The sequence below is a fragment of the Pezoporus flaviventris genome, unplaced genomic scaffold, assembly GCF_033815535.1.
Source record: "Pezoporus flaviventris isolate CSIRO_AGI_PZ_B2104156 unplaced genomic scaffold, CSIRO_AGI_Pfla_v1 ptg000029l, whole genome shotgun sequence".
In the NCBI taxonomy this organism is placed as follows: Eukaryota; Metazoa; Chordata; class Aves; order Psittaciformes; family Psittacidae; genus Pezoporus; species Pezoporus flaviventris.
The window spans coordinates 14,068,164-14,088,435 of NW_026892577.1; the positions used below are offsets into that span (position 1 = coordinate 14,068,164).

General features: G+C 36.4%; 1 protein-coding gene across 3 annotated transcripts in view; it reads left to right on the top strand.

The window, feature by feature from the left end:
• The window catches only part of PLCE1 (phospholipase C epsilon 1), a 150,199-nt gene that overhangs the window by 16,064 nt on the left and 113,863 nt on the right, over positions 1-20,272 (top strand). For 2 of the 3 annotated variants that reach the window (XM_061459163.1, XM_061459164.1), the window contains exons 2-3: positions 10,681-10,853; positions 11,133-12,272. In XM_061459163.1, the coding sequence (XP_061315147.1) occupies positions 10,704-10,853; positions 11,133-12,272 (1,290 nt within the window). In that variant the 5' untranslated portion in view covers positions 10,681-10,703. Of the gene's footprint in view, positions 1-10,680; positions 10,854-10,969; positions 12,273-20,272 lie in introns of those variants that run through there. The other variant, XM_061459165.1, reaches the window with a different exon arrangement.

Consider the following 20,272-nt stretch of genomic DNA (forward strand, 5'->3'; position numbering starts at 1 on the left):
TGCTGGTTTCTGTCACTGCGGATGTTTAGATTCCGATGCAGGGAGAGAAATCTGCCTGGGAGGCACAGATGGTGCTCCAGGAAGGGCATGGTGTGTGGTTGATGTACTGTGATGTCTGAACCCTGTCCAGTAGTCTGAAAGGGTCAACCTACTGTAGAGCTGAGTGAGTGGCTGGCTGACCAAGGCATTGACTTCTAAAGGCTTGAAGCAACTGACTTAGACAAACAGCATCCTTTGAGCAAGGCAGCATCTCTAAAAGCATCTTTTGCAGGGTGTAGTAGGAAAAAAACTGGGATTAAAGTGTGAAACACCCAATTCTGTCACTGGTCTGCCATTGTGAATTTGTGGTTGGATGTATTTTTGCAAGTGAAGGCCTGTAATCATTTTCCTGCTTACTTTCCCTTCCATTTCAGGAACTTGTCCGACTATCAAATAACGTAATTTTTCCTGCTCGCACACTGAGTTTAAATGTGATAATGATACTTTGAAGAGAGAGTTTGATAGAAACTAGAATGGAGGGAGTATACCATATTTACAAATTACATTAGTATACAGTCCCAGGTTACTGTTGACTTTTTAGAGTTATAAACAGTTCATGTTTTGAAGTGGCAGATTTTGAACGTGATAACTAAGTTCTCAGAACAGTAATGTTTGTATCCAAGCATTCCATTTTGTATTAATATTTTAAGGCCACAGAAGTGATTGACAAATGACAGGAAATACAGAAAAATAGTTTTCCTCATGTTATTATTTGATTATTAGTATTTGATGACACAAATGATTTTCATTCATATTTTCACAGAAAAAAAACCATTTACAGTGCTTTAAAAACAGTTTGTAATTGAAATTCTTTGTGCACGAAACCTCTCCATTTCGGCTTCTTTGCTTCTGTTTGTGGGATTTTGCTTAGAGTCCTGATCAGTAGAAGCTCCCACAGTTATTTTCCAACATATTAAACACTGGGTGGCTGTAATGCAGAAACATGCTGTGCTTTATCAACTGAGGAGAAATAGCATAAATTGATTAAGGAGAAACCATGTGAATGAACATGTGAATGGGTAGAACTTGAGATAAAATGAAGATATTACTGATGGCATCAAATCCAGGGGAACCACAAAATCTTTGAAGGTGGACAAAGCCTTGAAATGGGATGATGGCTAAATTATTTCTCAGTTTGAAGCTGTAGGTGCTTCAAAGGATCTGAATGATTGATTGTTGGTACTCAAGTACAGGACATATAGGCCATGCTGTGAATATGCTACCTGCTCTTCAGATCTGTAAAAGATCCTCAGTGGGCCTGAGTGAGGCAGTTCTGCCCTTGTGGCAAGAGTGCATTACTAGGCTCAGTTAATCTTCACATTAAATACTGAGCTAACTAGCTGAGCACTTGCTTAGGGCTGAAAGACACAAACCTGTTACTTGTCCTTGTCTTTTAGTGCTGTGTCCAGTGCATATTTCCTTCATAGCAGTTTGGTTCAGGGCTGAACTGAAATTAGATGAAATGAGAAAAAGGTAGTTTGTAGAGGAGCTGGAAATGAGTGTTGAGGTTTCCAGTGTTTTAACATTGGAACAACATCCCCTTTGTCTTAGGTGAGTATTAATGCGAAGAATAGGAGTAATGAGGATCCTATAATTAGTGTAGGATTCAGCTGTGGTGAAATGATGGAAGACCATCATGTTGAAATGATGAAGAACAAAGCAACATCTGCATAGTGCAAGTTACTGCCCATTGTTGCCAGGTGAAAAATATCATACACTTTGTGCCCAATTGAACCATGTCCCCTTGCATTTTGTTTTTTGTTTCTGCATGTCTGAGGCAGGTTTCACCTTTGTTTAGTTGCTTGATCTCACGTTCGACCTCAAGGTGAAAGATTTTCAGTGGACTACATGGATGGAAGTAAATACCCTTTTAGTACAGTGATATTTAATCTTGATAAATATTGTGACGGTAAAATATTGAGGATGATGGAGGGGATAACCAAAGCTTTTCTGAAGAAGTCTTGCAAGCTGACTAAATGAAAATGTGTTTGTGAAACTGTAGGAAATTTTGCTAGTTAAAAATTGAGAGAGTGTGGTTAAGAGATATAATTGTATTAGCTTTAAACAGATCTAGCTCTAATTTGAGGATGATCTGATAAGAAGCAGAGAAAGAATTGATTTGTTTAATAACTATAGTTATTCACTCTGAAGAATACAAATCTGGAGAATTGAATTGATGCTCTTGGTTTTTAAGATCACAATGGTATGTATTTGTTTTGGTAGTTTCAGAGAAAGATGATTTTCTGCCTGTGTTGAAACAGGAATAAAGCATGTGAGTAATTCCAGTGAAGCAGAGGGTAACATCTGAATTCTGAAAAATGGTTGAACATTTCATCTTATATCAATCTTACTGATTCTTACTACCTTTAAGTAATGGAACTTTCCTTATGGTCTTTGCTTTGTTGTGTTTTACCTTACTTGTTAGTTGTAACTTGTGTTGCCTTAACTTCTGAAGTTTTTATAGTTACATGTCTATGTTCCTATAGATGAATTTTTAGAATGTATTTTGATGAGTCATTAAAGCTGTTTCAACGTGAGATGCTGTAGCTACATTTCTGCTCTGTCTTGGATTCTCCCTGTAGTCTTCACCCTGCTTTGTGCTTGCTCTGTCCTCTGTCAACTGATCGTGCTGTAAGTGGCATCAGATAATTCTGCCTGAAGACCAGTCTTTCCTTTGCCCTCGGTTACTTTTCCTCTGGATCAGTTGATTCCCCTCCTTGCAGGAGTTCCTGTTCAGGAGACAGTGAAAATGCCTCACTGGAAGTGACAGGGAAGGAAGGATCAGCTACTTTGGCTGCAGCCTGCCAGTAGGCTGGCTCTAACCCCAAACCTTATGTTTAATTTTGTCCACTTCTGCATGGTTTGCACGATTCCTTTTTGAATTCTTAGGTCTTAAAATACATCCTGATGCACTGGCCCACTGGTTTTGTAGCTGACTTTTTTTTCTTTTTTTTTTTTTGTTTATGTTTATTTTATTTCTAACTGTATTTCCTACTTTTCCTCTGCATAGGCATTATTTGTCCGTGTCTTTCATATAGTATCTTTTATTAATTTTCAGTTGTTTTGTGTTTCCTTATAGTTTTATTTAATCTTTCGGAGAGATTCTACTTAACCAGAGTCAAGTTCATTGAATTCTATTCTTTGAAATTTTTTGTTTAAAATTCTGCTGCACTCCCTTTTCCTATGAGTGTGAGTCTCTGCTCCAAAGTTTTTCCCACTCATGTGAGATTGTTTTCACAGTTCCTCAAAAAGTTAAGGGAATTATTCCAGGAGTACTTGTTCAAAGATAGAGAAGGATAATCTTGCCTTTAATAGTTAGAATTGTCATGCATTGGAGGAGGACTAGTTCATGTGAGTGTTGATGATGAAATTACAGCTTTCAGATAAGGTCATTTAGCATGAAATTCAAGTAACCACCAAACAGGAAGTTTATTTAAACAACTTATTGTGGATCGTATCTAGAAATAACTAAAGAACTGACTCTGACAATGAGATAAATTCAGTCTTGGGTTCTCTCAATGTGTCTCCTTATACAGAAAAGGAATTTTGTACAGAAATGAAGAGTGGAGCTGGTATCTGGCAGTAGCTTCAGATTCTGCCTGATGCAGCAATGAATGATGAGGCAGTTGAGAAGGTTCACCATCTGGTAGACATTTGCATAGTTTGAGACATCTAATACTTGATAATGTTTGGATAAGTATTCTAGAAATTAGAAAAAAGACTCTAACTTGACAGGATATGTAAATACTGTAGTTCTTAGAGTTTTTTTGTTGTTGAAACATGGACACGGTGGTAAGTCTGAAGTTCTGCATGATGCTCTGTGCCAAATAAAATGTTGTCATAACTTGCTTCCAACTGTTCAAATGGGGTTTGTGCACATCTTGAGTGATTTTTAAGTGTCTGGCTATTTCCTCCTTACTGTTTGCCCGTGGTTCCCCGGGCACAAGAAAGGTTTAGAAAACTGATGACATTGCCATGGTGTCCTGCTTTAGTACTGGTATCTTCCACTTGTTTCTGAGATAAGGCACTGTAATGATAAACTAATACTGAGCATGATACAGGATAAGTTAAAGAGGAGTTAATAAATGTGGGTTTCCCATTCTCTTCAAGGAATTGGTCTGGAACAAACTGCAGCTTAATTACTAGAAAATAAATGTAAATGGATGTTTGTAGTTTACAAATAACTTTCCTTACGAATCAGTTGTGTCATTAAGAACTTGAACTGGGATAATATTGTTTAAGTTGTTGGGATCTTGTCAGATGATCAATAGTTTTGTATCCAATTACTATGCCAAATTATTTGTAGTTTATTGCTTCCCAAGAATTTTACTTGCTGATTGCTTATGCCTTAGATGCTATGTAAATATTTATTAAATTGAATTAATTAATATAATTATTTGGTTGTTGTTGTTGTGTTTTTTTTTGTGTGTGTGTGTGTGCTGAAATACCTTTTGTTTAGTAGTCACCATCTATATGTAATATGTAGGATAAAAGTTGGAGAAATAGCTATAGATGTCCCAGTGTAGCCAAGATTGTCAGGTTGCCTCAATTTGCCATTTAGGTGTCTTAAATTACCTTCCATCCCAGTTCAATAGCAGTTTGCTATTCTGCTGTGCAGGAACCACCAGTATGTGTTCTGTAACATCACGTGCTTGTTTATCAGTTCCCTTCATCCTTTGCACCCATAATCTTGGCCCCTGCTGGGCATTCACTGAGTTCCCTGTAAAGTTCCCACAGCATCCTACATACTGGATTGCATTTGGAATCTGGCAGCATGCAGCTTCTCTAAACAATCCCCATCTTTACTATGAAACCCATCCCATACTTGCCCCTCATGCAGTTGCTGCTTCTTCCCACAGTCCAAACAACATCCTCAAATATTTATCTAAACATCTTTTCCTTGACAGCCTAGAGTTGAAAGTTTCAACTTACTGCCCTGTGCGATGGCTCTGATCCTTCACATGCCTTTCCTTAGACTAAATAATAGTGCGTCTTAAATCTTAATGTGCTCTGTTTTGTTGTTTTTTTTTTTCCTTCTGAAGCAGAATTCTTGCTGACTTTGAAAGGCAGTTAATTGAGTCATGGATTATAGGTTTAAGTGATAATAAATTAATACAGTTTTATAGTCTGATGTTGGGTATTTTACATAGACTATTGTAGACCAATTCCAGATGGCTGGGGAATAAGCAATTATTAAGTATTATAATTGTTATTAAATATTATTAATACTAATTTAAAGCTTGCACTTTAAGTCTAAAAGTGTATGTCCTGGGTTCAGCAGTAGCAGTCTTTTTATCTTCTTAGTAGCTGGTGCAGTGCTGTGGTTTTGACTCTCAGCCTGGGAACAGCGCTGATAACACTGACAGTTTTAGTTGCTGCTCAGTGATGTTTACTCTGACCAAGGACTTTGTGAGTCTTATGCTCTGCCAGGGAGGAGGGGAAGCAGGGAGGAAACAGAGACAGGATACCTGACCCAAACCAACCAAAGAGATATTCCATACCACAGCACGTCATGCCCACTATATAAACTGGGGGCAGTTACCCGGAAGGGCTAGATCACTGCTCGGGTTGGGCTGGGTATCGGTTGGCAGGTGGTGAGCGGTTGTATTCTCTTCCCTTGTTATTTCCCTTTATCACTATTATTATTGGTGGTAGCAGTAGTGATTTGTGTTATACCTTAGTTACTGGGCTGTTCTTATTTCAACCCGTGGGAGTTACATTCTTTCAATTCTGCTCCCCATCCCTCCGGGAGCTGGTGAGCGGAGTAATGGGGGGGAGTGAGTGAGTGGCTGCTGACTGGACTTAAACCCCAACAGTGTATGCAGCAGTGTTAAAAAAAAAAGTAGACAAATTAGTTTTATGTAGCATGTTTTTAGATTTAGTGCATTTTGTATATGTGTGTGCAGAAAGGTTGCCAGATTGTTATTTTCATTATTCATTTGTCTTTATTGGCTGACCTCTGCATCCAGGATGATTCACTAATGCTGGATCTAGTTTCTTATATTTTTACTTTACTGATAGAAGGAGCACATTACATTTCCGACATAACTTAAACCTTGTAAAATGAACCAGTGTCGATATTAATGGATTTCTTCAGCTAATCTAGTGGCTTTAGAAAATGTCAGTATGGGTTGAATACAGTGCAGGCTTAGCTGTCTTCTTCATGTACTTTATATTCAGATTTAACTGTGAAATAGGTGTGTTTTGAGTTGAATGTGCAAGATAACATGATTTTGAATAATTTCAGCGTTGTTTTATATGCAAATACATGTATATGTTTGTATGAGGATATTATATAAAGATCTCGGCTTTGGCCACCCATATGCAGCTAGGCAAGTAAGCCGCAGGGAGTGGCTTTCCTTCTCCCTCTTTCTCTGCATCTTTACAGCAAGCTACAATGTTTTATTGGTTGAGCTGGTGAGTTTTACACTTGATAGCATTTATAAAACTGTGTTAACATGTTTCATCACATGTCTAATGAATTCCAGCAGTTTAAGGAATTTGCCAGGCATAGTGAATTGAAACCTATTGATTAAAGTAAGAAACAGAGGCTGAGAAGAGTGTGATGAGGGACACATGAAACCCTTGTCATCTGTTCAGCAAAGCCACAGCTTCAGATATTTTTGCAGTTGTCTAGATGACAGGCTCTCCCATAATGGCTTTTATTAGCTATTTCATGAAATTTTAGCATACTCGTGCACAAGAAAACTTTTCTCTTAGTCTGCTATGTTCATGGTGCATTTAGACATCATAGCAAACTTGATCTAAACTGAAGCTACTACTGAGATGTGTGGTCCCTACCAGGCATTCCTACTATTTCCTTCTCATGGTGTGTAGTGATCATGTGGCCACAAGGTGGGTCAATTCATTTGGATGGAAAGAATAATTTCCTGAAAAATCAGCCAGCTGAATCAACTTAACTCTCTAGACTCTTGATGCCTGGCTTCATGAGATGGGAGAAATGGGGACCAAAGGTCAAGAGTGAGGGGAGGAGCAAGTTTGCCAGCTTTAGTGTCAGCTACCTGCTAGATTGACATAGCTGAAACATCAAATTACATTTGAAGATTGCAGAAAGGTGTAAACCAACTTAAGTGGCATTTCCCCCCCCCCCCCCCCCCATGGTGCTCATTTTCTCCCCTGTGCTGTTGTAGCACACGTTAGTACAACCATATATGAGCTGGACTGGGAAAATGATCTAGCTGTCAAGTAACTTGAGCAAAAAATTCTCGAGATGGATCAGTTCCCTATCACATTGCAGTAGCCATGAGAGGGTGGGAACAGCTGGACATAGACAGGGAGACTCTTAGTCAGACATTGCTTTTGAGTTGGATTTCAAACATAGGCATGGATAAAAAGTGATGCTGGTAGAGGGACATGGGCAGGAGTGTATCCTCTGGAGCTGAGGAGGAAGGTGACCAACAAAACCACTGTTGGGGAAGATATGGCATAGAGTTTGTAGAGAAAAGAAAAAGATCCAAGAAAAGCAGTTTGGGGAGGACATGTGTGGAGAGACTTTGGCATAAGAGACAGGTGGGAGAATGATGTTGAAGGAAGGAGGACTGTGGAAGACCAGTCCTGGCCTCTGTATGAGCTTTTTGGACATTTGGGGATATAAATGTATCTCTTTTTTTGCAGGTTTCTTTTTACGGAAGCAAATCAGTGAATCAGTGATATCATTAATTTGTTGGGTTTTTTTTTTGTTTTGTGTTTTTTGTTTTTTTAAACTTCTCTATAAAGATGCAAAAAAGTTAACATGCGTGGTCAGTTTTATGATCTCAGGTTTATTGTGTGATGTTAAATTTGCATAGTGATGTTCTCTTTTTAGCCTTGTAGAGTGATGTGGTTTTGTAAGAATTTTGTTTGCTCACTAATGTAGTAAGAGGTATATTTTCAGTGTCAATCCATTCCATTAATTTTTACTCCTGGCTTAGCAATATTAGAGGGAGTACATTAATAAATATATTTTTGTGGCTTGTAGTTTTATTTGATTGGCTGGAATTTTTCTGATGCAAACAGGAAAGGAGAATCAGTAGACTGACATGTTTCGATAGATGAAAGAAATCCTTAAAAAATCAGTACTGAAGACTATTACTTATATATATACTAATATATATAAATATATATACATTTTTGTGTACCCTTTACAGAGTATTCTTGTTACTTGCTATAGCAAGAAAGAAACTTAAGAGATCAAGAAGAAAACAGCTGCTTCTCTTAGAAGTCCTCCTAGATCTTTCTCATTTGATCAGCATCGCCATATATAGATTTGGACTCAAAGGCACAGAATGATTGCCAGAAGAAATAAGATGGGAATTTCTAGATGGGTTGCTTACAGTTTTCTTCAAGTGTGTAGTGGTAAAAAGTTGTATAAGTTGTTAGTGGGGATTTGAAGGGGAAGGAGGATAGGGAAAAGAGATAGGAAATGGTAGAATAAGGTAATTGCAGAAGTACCTTCCTTTTTTTGTGTATGTGCTTATATGTGTGGGTTTTTGTTTGTTTTTGAAAGTGAAATAGGCAAGATTGAAGAAGATGAACTGAAATGAATTTCAGGGTACAATTTAATGATATAGGCACTGTCGGGGAATATAGACTTAAAAGAATTGCTTGGGTGTTGATTTCCCACTGTACCTCCTCTACAGTTGTGCTGTTGCAGTTATTTTATAGGGTGCTCTGTGAGCTGCGTTGGTAACAGCTTCAGTTTAAGTCCTGTCCCTGCCACTCTATCCAACTACTGCTATCTCCTTCTGCATGACTTTTTTATGAACTGCAGCTTTTATTTTCCTTTCTGGTGCTAAATCTCTCCCTTGTACAGGATCTGAGTTTCCCTTCTTGCTTCTCCTCTGGCTGATCTGGCATGCACAAGCATTTTGTAATGGATGGAGAATGTAAAACTCGTGGCTCTTTGTTCTGTCTCTGTCACTCTCCTTTGCGACCCTCTCTGATCTCTCTTCTGTTGTTAAACCAATGAAATTGAAATCTCTGTTGAAGGTTGAGATTTCCCATGCAGTTATGGTAGCTGCTCTCTGAAGAATGAATGCTGTTCACCGGTTGGCAAAATGTTAAGCCATGGATTTGCAGCAAAATGTAACTTTTATTAAAACTTAGTTTGTTTTTTTTTTTACTACAAACACACACCACTCCCTCACCCCTCCTCCTGTCCCCTCATCACCTCCCCCCCCCCCCGAAAAATGATACGCTCAGTTATACTTGTATATTTTATTATATGAGAAAATAGCATATCAAACATCCTATTAACCAAAGAGTACATTTTACATTTTGATTTTTTGCCAAACTGCTTTTGGATGAAAATCAGTAATAAATAAAAATGGAAGCTGGCACTAAAATAGTTTAAAATAAAATTGTTAATTATAATTACTTGAGAAGAGTAATAAAAATAGATTTCACACTTTAAATGACTTTCTAAATTACTTTCATCCTTCCCATCAGTCCTTGTTGTTTCATCAACTACAGATGATTTAATTATTGTGCTTAGCTAAACTGCATGAACTGAATTGAAGGAAGGAGCCCCTTCTGCTTATGTAAATAGTGCCTGGGTCAACATTTGTTTGATCAGTTCAGTAATCAAGTTGTTGTACCTAGCCAGTGATTTGCCTCAGTTCTGTGGTATGTTTTGCTACTCAAGTTTCAAAGTCATGTTTTTTTTGCTCATTTCTAGTGAATTTAGACTGTTTTAGTAAACTTATGCCTTAATATAACTTTTTGCATTTTCCACAGTTTTAATAACATGCAATGGTTTTAAACATTAAATGTGGTAAATTGAAATAAAAGCTTATATATGTTTAATTTTAATTCCGCATGATTTAGCTGGGTATGGCTCTTATTATTCTGTTTCCTTCGTTGATCTGTCACCTCTTATTTTCTGATTCCAAGATTTACTTCCACCACTCTATTTGCAGGAAAGAATCTGAGAGTTAGTGGCACGTGTTAAAGGGCATGTTTTTAGCTTAAAGCATACAAGTAAAGGAGTTAAAAAGATAATTAATATTTCAATTTTTTTACCCTATTCTGCCTTCATGCTTTTGCAGTCATAAAGTTCTGTCAAAAATACTGTAGTCTCCTCATGATTTCATGCTAACAACATGAACATTAAATTTCACAAACATTTAATGAAAACAGAAACCACATAATACCAAAGCACTTCTATTTATCATAGAATTATGTCTGAACAGGAAAATAATTACTTTTAAAAGACAGTGTAGGTTTAAAAATAACTTTGTTCTTCAAAATATTTTAACCTATCCTGCCTAAATGTCAAAAAAATTATAGAACAGGCATTTCCTTTTTTCTCTTTGAATATATCCTATATGTTCAATTTCAGTGTTACAGCTTCAGTAAAATTAGTTTTCTGCAGTCATGTAACTTTCCATAGTAAAGTGAAGGCAGCTATTTAGATATATAAATCATTACTGTGATTTCCCCAAATTGTCAAGTGAGACTTTAAGACAGATTTAAATGTGTATTTTGGGATTCTCTAGGTCTCAGTATAATTAACTTGTGTTGTTTTGTGTTCTTTCTCTTTGCATTAAAAACCCCCAAACTCTCTGCTGTAATTGTGATGATGGATTTTGTGCCATGGATTCTGTTAATTTTTTTTTTTTTTTTTTTTTTTTTTTTTTACAGAAAACCAACTTTTTGGATGCCTTATGGAGAGAAGTGTCTTTGACATGGATTATGTGTTTGGTCATCTTATACAACCTGAGGCAAGAGTGTGTGTGCTACAAATGATAGACGAAGTAATTGTTGGGAGAGACAAGCTGAATGGCCATGTCACAGGAAAAAGCTGGTTTAAAAATGTTTGTATTTCTTGCCGGTAATCCAAGGTTGGCAAAGCCTAATAGCCTCACAGTGAAGAAATACACTTTCTTTTAAAACCCAGCTCAAAAAGAACAAGATGTCAATGTAAATTACTTAGCACTGAACCTTTTATTACACTGAAATCATGCTGTGACGATTGGTAGACAGCACACCCCCCTTCCCCCTTCTGCATCCCCAACACACATCTAGGAATTAAAGACTGTGTCAAGATGACCTCTGAGGAGATGACAGCGTCTGTTCTTGTCTCTGTAGCACAGGGTAAAGTGATACCTGCTCAGTCAGCTGGAGATGAAAATACTCAAAATGTTTTGGACACCAGTGTTATAAAAAGACATGCTGCCAGTCCAGGAAGGCAAACCACACACGCTTTCTCATACTTAAACAGACTTGAAGAAGAAAGTCTTCAGGGCTCGGTGCCCAAAATATTCTCTCTGGCGGAAGAAAAACTGACTAATGACAATAGTAATGAAAACTTCTGGGAGAGGAACAGTTCCATCCCTGATTCAGTGGAATTTCTTAACATTAACTGTAACATTTTACAGAAAAACTACAAGAGCAATATCCCGTGCAGCCAGCTGTATAAATCCTGTGATCCTTTAGGAGGGGGAGAGGCATGCCTGGAAACTGGAATTCCTGCTTCACTGGAAAGAGCCATGCTTGCTGGAATTCAGTTGAAAATGAATGGACCTTCGCTGAGAAGCCAGACAGCAGTAAAAAAGAATGACAGCAATGATACTGATAAAGTGGCCTTTTTTCACTTTCACTGTGCTAGTGAAAGGAATATGTCAAAAGCTCTATGCAGTTTACACAGCAGCTTCATTTTGGATAACTGCTTGCAGCCAGTAAGCGTTGGTGTTGGTAACACCACTGGCTCCCCGGCCTGCACTTGCAGATTAATGGAGTTGACAAATAATTGTGAGAATGAAAATGAGCAGCAGCTGTATGAAGACACTTTAAGGGATAAGTATTTATGTCTGGAAAGAGCATCACGGAAGGTTAAAGTGGCATGCTCAGGTCACAACTTCTGTGGAAGTAACTTCACTGGAAGAATGCCCTCAAAGCCATTTCTGAGCCATTTTGAAGACTGTAACGATAGCTGTGAAGAAGATTTGGATGAGGATTTTTTCAGGAACAAAAAGGAACGTTCTACATTGTTGATAAGACGATTCTGTAAAAACGATAAAGAGGTTAAAAAGTCAGTTTATACTGGAACGAGAGCAATTGTTAGGACATTACCTTCAGGGCACATAGGAACTGTTGCTTGGAATTATGTTGAGCAAAGAAGAAACAGCAGTGTCTTGAAGCTTTCTAGGATTACAACAGAACAGCTAACTGTAATTCAGACCTTAATAAAATGGGAATTTAATTCCATTCTTGAGATGTCTTTATGGTGTGAGGTAAGCTTTTCACAGTGCTGTTTTTGTTGTTTTGGGTCTTGTTTTGTAAATGTCCTGATAACCTGATGACCTTTTCATTCAAAAAAAAACCCAACCAAAACCCCTTTAACTAGTAAACACTTAGTAACACTGAATAGGATATTTCACTTAACTGTGTTGAACCTTATGTTGACAAGTGTTTTTTAGAAGAATATATTGTCGTCCTTTAAAACAGATACAGGGTAAAATATAAAGTTTTTTATCTGTATAAAATTTATACATCTATGTATATGCATATATATTTATATGAAGTATAGATTTGATGGATATATTAATGGTATAATATTTCCATTAAATAAATTTTATTAAATGATAAGTGGCAGTATTAGATTACAGTGAAAAAATTTTTTGTAAGAAAGCATAATATTTTCCCCAAGTTGCAGATATTTATAATGATTCAACACTTGCAAATAATTAAAAAAACAATGTAATAATTGAATAACATGTATTAATGTGCCTATAACGCCCTGATTTGTGTTATCTTAAATTAGATAATACAAAACATTTTAAGTTTAGAATGGAATCCTGAATGCATGGATTATTATTGTAAAAATGACATGGCACATCCCTGATAAATGTGGGTTGAAAACTGGAAGAAATTTCTTGCACTTAGTGCTCAGACTCTGCAACAACATTCAGTAGGACTAAAATGAAGGAAAACTGATTTGTGTAGCATCATAAAATCATTTAGGTTCTATGAGGGAAAGGTTGGAACAGACCTTTAAGATCATCAAATCTAACCCTAAAGTTAATGAAAAGGATTATATGAAATTTCGTCAGTGATAACAGAAGACTGGACTTGGTGGCCCAGGGGCTCCATGACAATTGTGCCCCTCCTCATTCCCTTCTAGAACTTAGTGTATTTTCCATTTAACCAGTTGATTGAAGAGTTTTATGAACATGTATTTGTCAGGTGTTTGTAGCAAGTTGCAAAGCCTTGTAGTGCTTTTTGTTATTGAGATATTCAAGTACAAACTTGCTGGTACAGCATGTGCTGCATAGTGCAAGGTCATGCTCTCATTAAGGGATGAATATGAGCCATGTATTTACCTAACATGATATCTACTCAGTACATTTGTTTTATCATTACAAGCTTATTTGGGAGAGAAGGGAGAGTGTTTTGTAGCTGAAGTCTACTGTAATTTTTATTTATATAGGTATGAAAAGGGAAGGATGTGTTTAGATTTCTTCATTAGGTGTTTCCAATTTGACTTGAGTGCTTTAGTTTTTAACATGAATGCCTGTTTTACCACTTTCCACTGCTGCTGCATAACCCTGAAAGTGCAGCATTTTGGGGTAAGGGCTTTAATTTGAAGATTTTTTTTGTAGTACATATGGAAAACTCAGAAATAAATGTAGTAGGTACTCACTGAATAGCTATTTAACTAGGAAAAGTTCTGTCTACAAATGTAGTAAGAAAGTTTAACAGGCACAGTAAAACACTTTGTGTAAATACAGTACACAGAATGTTTTCTTGTGGTCAGAAAAGGTTTAAAACCACATGATTCTAAGTCCTTCTTCTCCCAAGTGGTGACTACAGATATTTTTCTTATCAACCTCTGTATTTAATCTCTTTATGTGTGATGTGCATCAAGCATTCTTAGCATTATTTTTATGTTATTTTAGTGTTAAATATTATTTCTTCAATAATATTTCTATGTGTTTATGGTTTATATTAGCATTATAGATGGTTTTTCACAGACATAGACGTTAACTCACAGTAGATTTGGCAGTTATATGGATCTGTTGAACATATGCACTGGGTTAAAATAATTTAATGAATTATGAGCCTTTGTAGGAAGCTTTCATGCTAATAATCAAAGGAAGAAGGAGAAAGTAGTAAATGAATGTGGTAATTTGTTCTTTCTTTCCCCTTATCTCACCCTTTGAGCATGCATTCTGTTTGGAACAGCTAAGCGAACAGTAGTTCTGTTCTTCAAGGAGAAAAAAAGTTGGAGAAATTAAGTTTTCATAGCAGTACTGGTGTAACATGGAACAATAGAGACCTTTATGTTTTAAGTAGGAAAATGTGGGTCTCGTTTGTGCATATCCCTTACATAAAAATTCTATTGCTAATAAAGGAAAGGCACAGGACTGTTGTCTTGCTAAATAAGTTTTTCTTTTTAATTTCCCTACACAGGAAGGTGGGACTGAGGCTTTGCGTTATATAGAAAATACATTAAATATTTTATATTTTAATGTAGCATATGATTATGGTTTATAGATATTTTGTATGCAGATTTAGACTCCTCTGCTTTGGACTTAATATATGTGTTGTATGAAGAAAGAAGATCTTTATGCTTAATATTTTTCCTAATTTTGTGTACCATTTGGGGGGCTATATACAGTATAGTACTTGCCATTATTAGACGAATGTGTGTAAGATGGCTGTTGTATCTGTTAATGAGAAATTTACTTGTCCATGTTGGAACAGTACGAGCCCCTCGCATATTAAAGATGCTGCAAATGGAAACATAGAAACTAATAATAAGAGTGCAAGCTTTGGTGTTGGCTTTGCTTGGCCTGGCACAATGTGTCCACTACTTGGGCTCATCTCAGGTGCATCATATTAGCAATCTGACTAATTACAGAAGTCAGAGTTTCTGGGATCTGTCTCTGTGAGATGCTAGGTTCACGGTGCTAATGCACACTTCTTTTTTTTTTTGTCCTGATACGGTGTTTCTGTGGTGCTGCTAGTGTAATATTGACTAAGAGAATAAATCTGAGCAGCTCAATAGACTACTGCAGGGTGATGCTCTCAAGCAGGGTAAGTGACCTCAGTATCTACAGATGACAGCTGCAATAACACAGTTGCAATGCATAATAGCTGAATTCTTTAGTTAAGCTTATTTTGTAGGCATCAGTACCATCTTTGCTGTGTCATTACATTCCTGATGCTAGTAGTTGAGCTTTAAGAAGCAAGAATTCTGCTGGCTTGTTTAACTCTGCTCAGACAGAAGTTAGTACAGTAATGTATCTTCTACTCTTCATAGCTGCTAAGGTGCTACTGAAATGCCAAATACTAATAAGGCAACAGTTTAAAAAACTTAATTGCCCGTCTGTTTCCAGATAGGATAATGGTTTCATTAGATTTGAGAGGAGATTTGTCACTTAGGTGTGTTTTATAGTTAACGATTTGGTGTAGTGGTTCAGTATTTGTTAGCATTAGGTATTTTTTCCGTGTAGTGTCCATAGTGTTTTTATGAGTTATGTATAAAATCAATGTAATGCAAGGGGGTTTGATCGTGCATGGATAGTGTAAGGAGTTTGTAGTAGAACTTCTTTATATACATGAAGTTGAGCTATAGTCAGATGGTGGCATCTGTTAACAAAGAGTTAAGAACAGAAAAAAGATTTGGAGGTAAAAAATATTTGCTATCCTGTTTTATTAATGTGGTATCTAAAATAGTAATTTTAGGTAATATTTTTAAGAAAACAGATCCAGGCAGAACTAGCTTTCTGTTTAATAGATAATTGAATATTTTTCTTTTTTTTAATTGATTGCTGATTCTGAATGTATTTAGAATTAAAATGACTATTATATAATTAATATAAACGATAATTATAATTCTGAAACTAGAGGGAGCTCAATATCCTCTCCTTGCAGCTCCCCCCCATCAGAGTTGTATCAGCAACACTAGTCAATGTATCTTTATGTTGCATGCTTTTCTGGCATTTCTGAAAATATGGATAGATTGAGCAGATGTTATTTCCACTGTCAGTCATGGAAATAGCATCTGCTTTGATTGTTTAGACAGCCAGTTACACTAACTACAAAGCACTTTCCATCAAATGTTAACGTGTTTATGAACAAAGAAAGTGTTAGTACTGCTGTATGTTCAGAAGAACAATTTTTGGTAGCTTTTCTCAGGTGTCTGGTTAATTGTGTAACCTTTAATTGTAAATATTTTGTCAGAATGAATAGTATAATCCTTTTTTTTTTATCTAGCAGTATCTTTTAATATACTTTTCCAGTATATTCAAAATGGAATTTGTATAATGAAGAAGCTTATGTTTATTCTGAAGAAGTGAAACAAAAACTTGACAGTATCTGACTTACCTGCTCTGCTAATGATAATAATAAGCATAAGAGTCCTTGTGTATGTACTATTTCACTAAGAGAATCTGATTTAGTTAGAACAGATGCAAGACTTGCTGGAGTGGCTATATGAAATCACCTGGCAAGAAGAGTCTTATTAGTGAAGTTGTCCTGCCAAACTCCGTGAGATTCACAACCCACAAAGCAGCCTAAAAAAATTAAATTCTTATAGGCTTTCACTTCTTGGTGATTTTTAATTGTTTCTGTAGGAATTTCAGGTCTAGATTTGCTGTGATATCATCTTTCTGTTAGGATTACGTAATTTTTCCCACAGGTTTTTGTTTCTTGCTGCCTGTTTAAGATCAGTCCTTTTAATCGACTTTTACTCCCTTCTCTCGCAGGTTTGCATACATATCCAAAATGTAACACTGCTCCTTGTGCTAAAGTCTATGCTATACTTGTACTTTCATTAAAAAACCCCAGTTTGCTACGCTATGTTGTGGATTACAGATGAATTTGGGGTTTGAGATTTTTTTGGTTTTCCAATTTGAAATAAAATGTCTACTCCAGCACACTGAAAAGAATTTACAGGAAAAAGATACATCTAGAAAATAATAAAAAAGCAAATAATCTGTAAGTGGTTGGTGTTCTCCACTCTAAGAGTAATTTTTAGTCTGACTGGGCATGAGTAGTTTGCCTTTTGCTAAGATTACCATGTTCTTGGACATACAGGTTTATATTCATGTGTTAAAGTAGTTAGTAGATTTGGATGAGATGGTTGATGGTTTTTGTTTTACCTGGACCCTGTGTTTCCATTTTCTTATGCAAAAGAGTTGCAGTCTTTTGTTTAAAGAAAAAAGTTCCTGAGTGAAATTGGCTATTTGGAAAAAAATTAGGGAAGCAAAAGAAAAGCCAAATAGGCGTGAAATTATGTTTTCCCTTCAGTAAGTGCTGTAAAAATAAATTGAACTTTGTTAAATGAAGCACTATACTTATATTTGCTCTGGGTTGAATTACCCCAGTTTTAAAGGCTAGCTTTAAAACCAGAAAATTTACCCTATGTTTGTAGAACTAGTCAGTTTTATTACAATAATGTGTGATAGAGATAAATATCTTCATACTTTGTATTATTTTGTAGTTGCCTTATAGCTTTAACAATTTGGGGCCAAATTATGAACAATAAGTTTTAGCTGTGAGCACACTAAGGTATTTAGAGCCAACAGTGTGGGAGTCTTGGCAGGACCAATATATTATGCCTTCAGTTTTTCCACATTTTCTGACTTTCCTTCTAGTGACTGTTCATTAACTGTAAAGAAGCATGAAGATCTGTTTTAGAAAATCTCCCTGCAGCACATTAAAGAGCTCATTTTAGAGTGTTAGAATTGGACACTCTTCTAAATTCTTTCTCAGTTGAAACTAAGTTATCTTCATTACCTATATGAACTGTTGAAAAGTTTGGGTTGTTTACTCTGGTATGAGTGAATAAAAACTGTTCCATATAAAGATCACTCTGTTGGTGAGTGAATAATTAAAATGTGAATTTATGAGATGTCATATAGAGTTTGTTATCTTGCTTTTCCACAGGCTTTCAAGTCTTCTTAAAAAAAGTTGGGTTGACAGTCATTGATAGTCATTTCTTATCAGTATGAACTTTCAAGAAGGACTTGCAGAAAAAATCTCTACTGTAAAATTATACTTGCTGCAATATCTAAGGCATCCTCCATAAGATATGAGGAAGTTTGGTTCTCTGTGAAAAGTGATTTGATATAGTGTAGTTATGAGCCTCTGCTCACAAAGAATTTTGCTTGAAAGTATGGACTGGTGACAGCTTAAAAAAAGGAGTAACAATTGAACCTAATACAGCTGTTGGGTACTGTCCAAGTGCATATGAGCTGGAGTATCAAGGGACAGGAGAGCTCTGGGGGTGCTCCCACACCAACCAAAGCTAATTACATCAGTGCAGCAGTTGGAACTAGAGTGACTTGGGGCAGTGTGGCAGCATACAGCTTTCATGAGGAATGTCGAAAGTGGGACAGTGCTGGAAACACGAAAGTTCAGCCCTGGCATTTGTAACCACTTCTTTTTTTTCTTTTTTTTTTCCTGTTTTTTTTATTCACCTCATAATTTCACTAGAAAATTATATAGTTAAAAGCTATTCCTTACCTGCAAAGCACATGTATCAGACAGTGCTCATATTGTCCTGCAAGTATCTATTTTTTGAATATTTTGAGCTCTAACCAGATATAATAATTTTTGAACTGTGATGGAAGACTCTTAAGATGCACTCATCAGTCCTCTAGCTGAGTATGAGAGTCATAGTATGGAAACGTGCAACAGCAATGAAAAGCTTTGTTCTTAGCTTGAAATCAGCACATGCACTTGTTGCAGGACTCTGAATAATCTAATTAACTGTTGTGAAAATAGAAGAGTTTATTTCTCTCTCCTTCCCCCCCCCCAGCTTTTTCAGTAACTGGAAACAGCCTGTTCGCTGCTGCCACCACTTGTACTTTGAATCCAATAATGTGAGCTTCTTATACAATGATTAAAAGTGATTCTTAAGTACTCTTATTAATGATTACTTTTATTTTATTCTTCTGACACTGTAAAAATTGTTTTCAAGAAACCACAACACATACGGATCTTCATTAATAAAGTGTGGGCAAAACAATGGATGCATTATTAGCTGCTTTGGTTTCATGTTGCAGCAGTCTTAGTTCTTAAAGTATTTAGGAATTCCCTTCAAGTATTAGAGTGGGTGAAATCCTGGTCGTGTTGTGATCTATTGAAAATCCCCTATTGGGAAAAGGTTAATTGGAGGGAGAAAAAGAAGCATGTGCAAAATAGGGCTGTTTGCTGTACGGGAAGCATAATTTTACGTCAAACATTTTAATAGAGTTTTAATATGGTGAACTTACATTAAAATTTACTTTAAGCAGTTTGAAAACTGTAATTTTAAACTAGAAATATTGTCTATATAAATACAAATACATATAATGCATTATAAAATAATTCAGGTGGAATCATTAACTTGATAAATAGAACTTCAGTGCCCTTCAGTTTCATATGCTCTTATTTACTGTTCATGTAAGCTCTACTTCTGGACTTGAATCTGTTGTCCTAGCTGTTTTACAAACAAATGATGATCTCATCTGTTTTATAGACTTAGAGACAGTCAGTTGTTAGTGAGCTCACTTAGGTTTTGGAGAAGATAAACTTCTTCCAAACACTCTCCATATGCTGTGGCTAAATTTTTTCTTTTATCTCAACAGGCTTAGTAGCTCTGTGCTGCACTGTAGTCTACAGAAGAGACATATCCTCAATTACCAGTGCAGGAACCCCCCCCCCCCCCCCCGTATTTCCCACTGCTCCAGCTGTTAATATTTGGTAATTTTAGAGTTACATGCATAAGAACAAGTTGGTTGTTTGTTTTTTTGTTTTTTTGTTTTTTTTTTTAGTGTGTGTAGCCAGTCAACACTGAAATACTTCTAGGATGAATAAATGTCTGAATGATAATTCTGAATATCTTATCATTCAGAAGAAACAGAAGAGTGTATCTGAGCCATGGAGAATTTTTCAAATGTGGTTGTGGGTTAGATCAGACAGCTGACCCCTGAGAGAAAACTGTCGTCAGTCTTCTCTGTTTTAAATTAGGAGTTAATCTTGAGTAACTTTGCAGACCTAGAGCATCATGCTACAAACTTGAGGCCGTCACAGTTCTGACCCTGTGCATATGAGAGATGCTTTACTTATATAAGCACATTATGGTTGCCGTGGGAACTGTAACATTTCACTTCCTGTCTATTATTTACAGTCTTGGGACTGCAGTAGATGGCTTGTCTGTGCAAATGTGTGTATTCCCAGGCACAGCTACAGGTTGGGCAGAGAAGAGATTCAGAGCAGCCCTGCAGAAAAGGACTTGGGG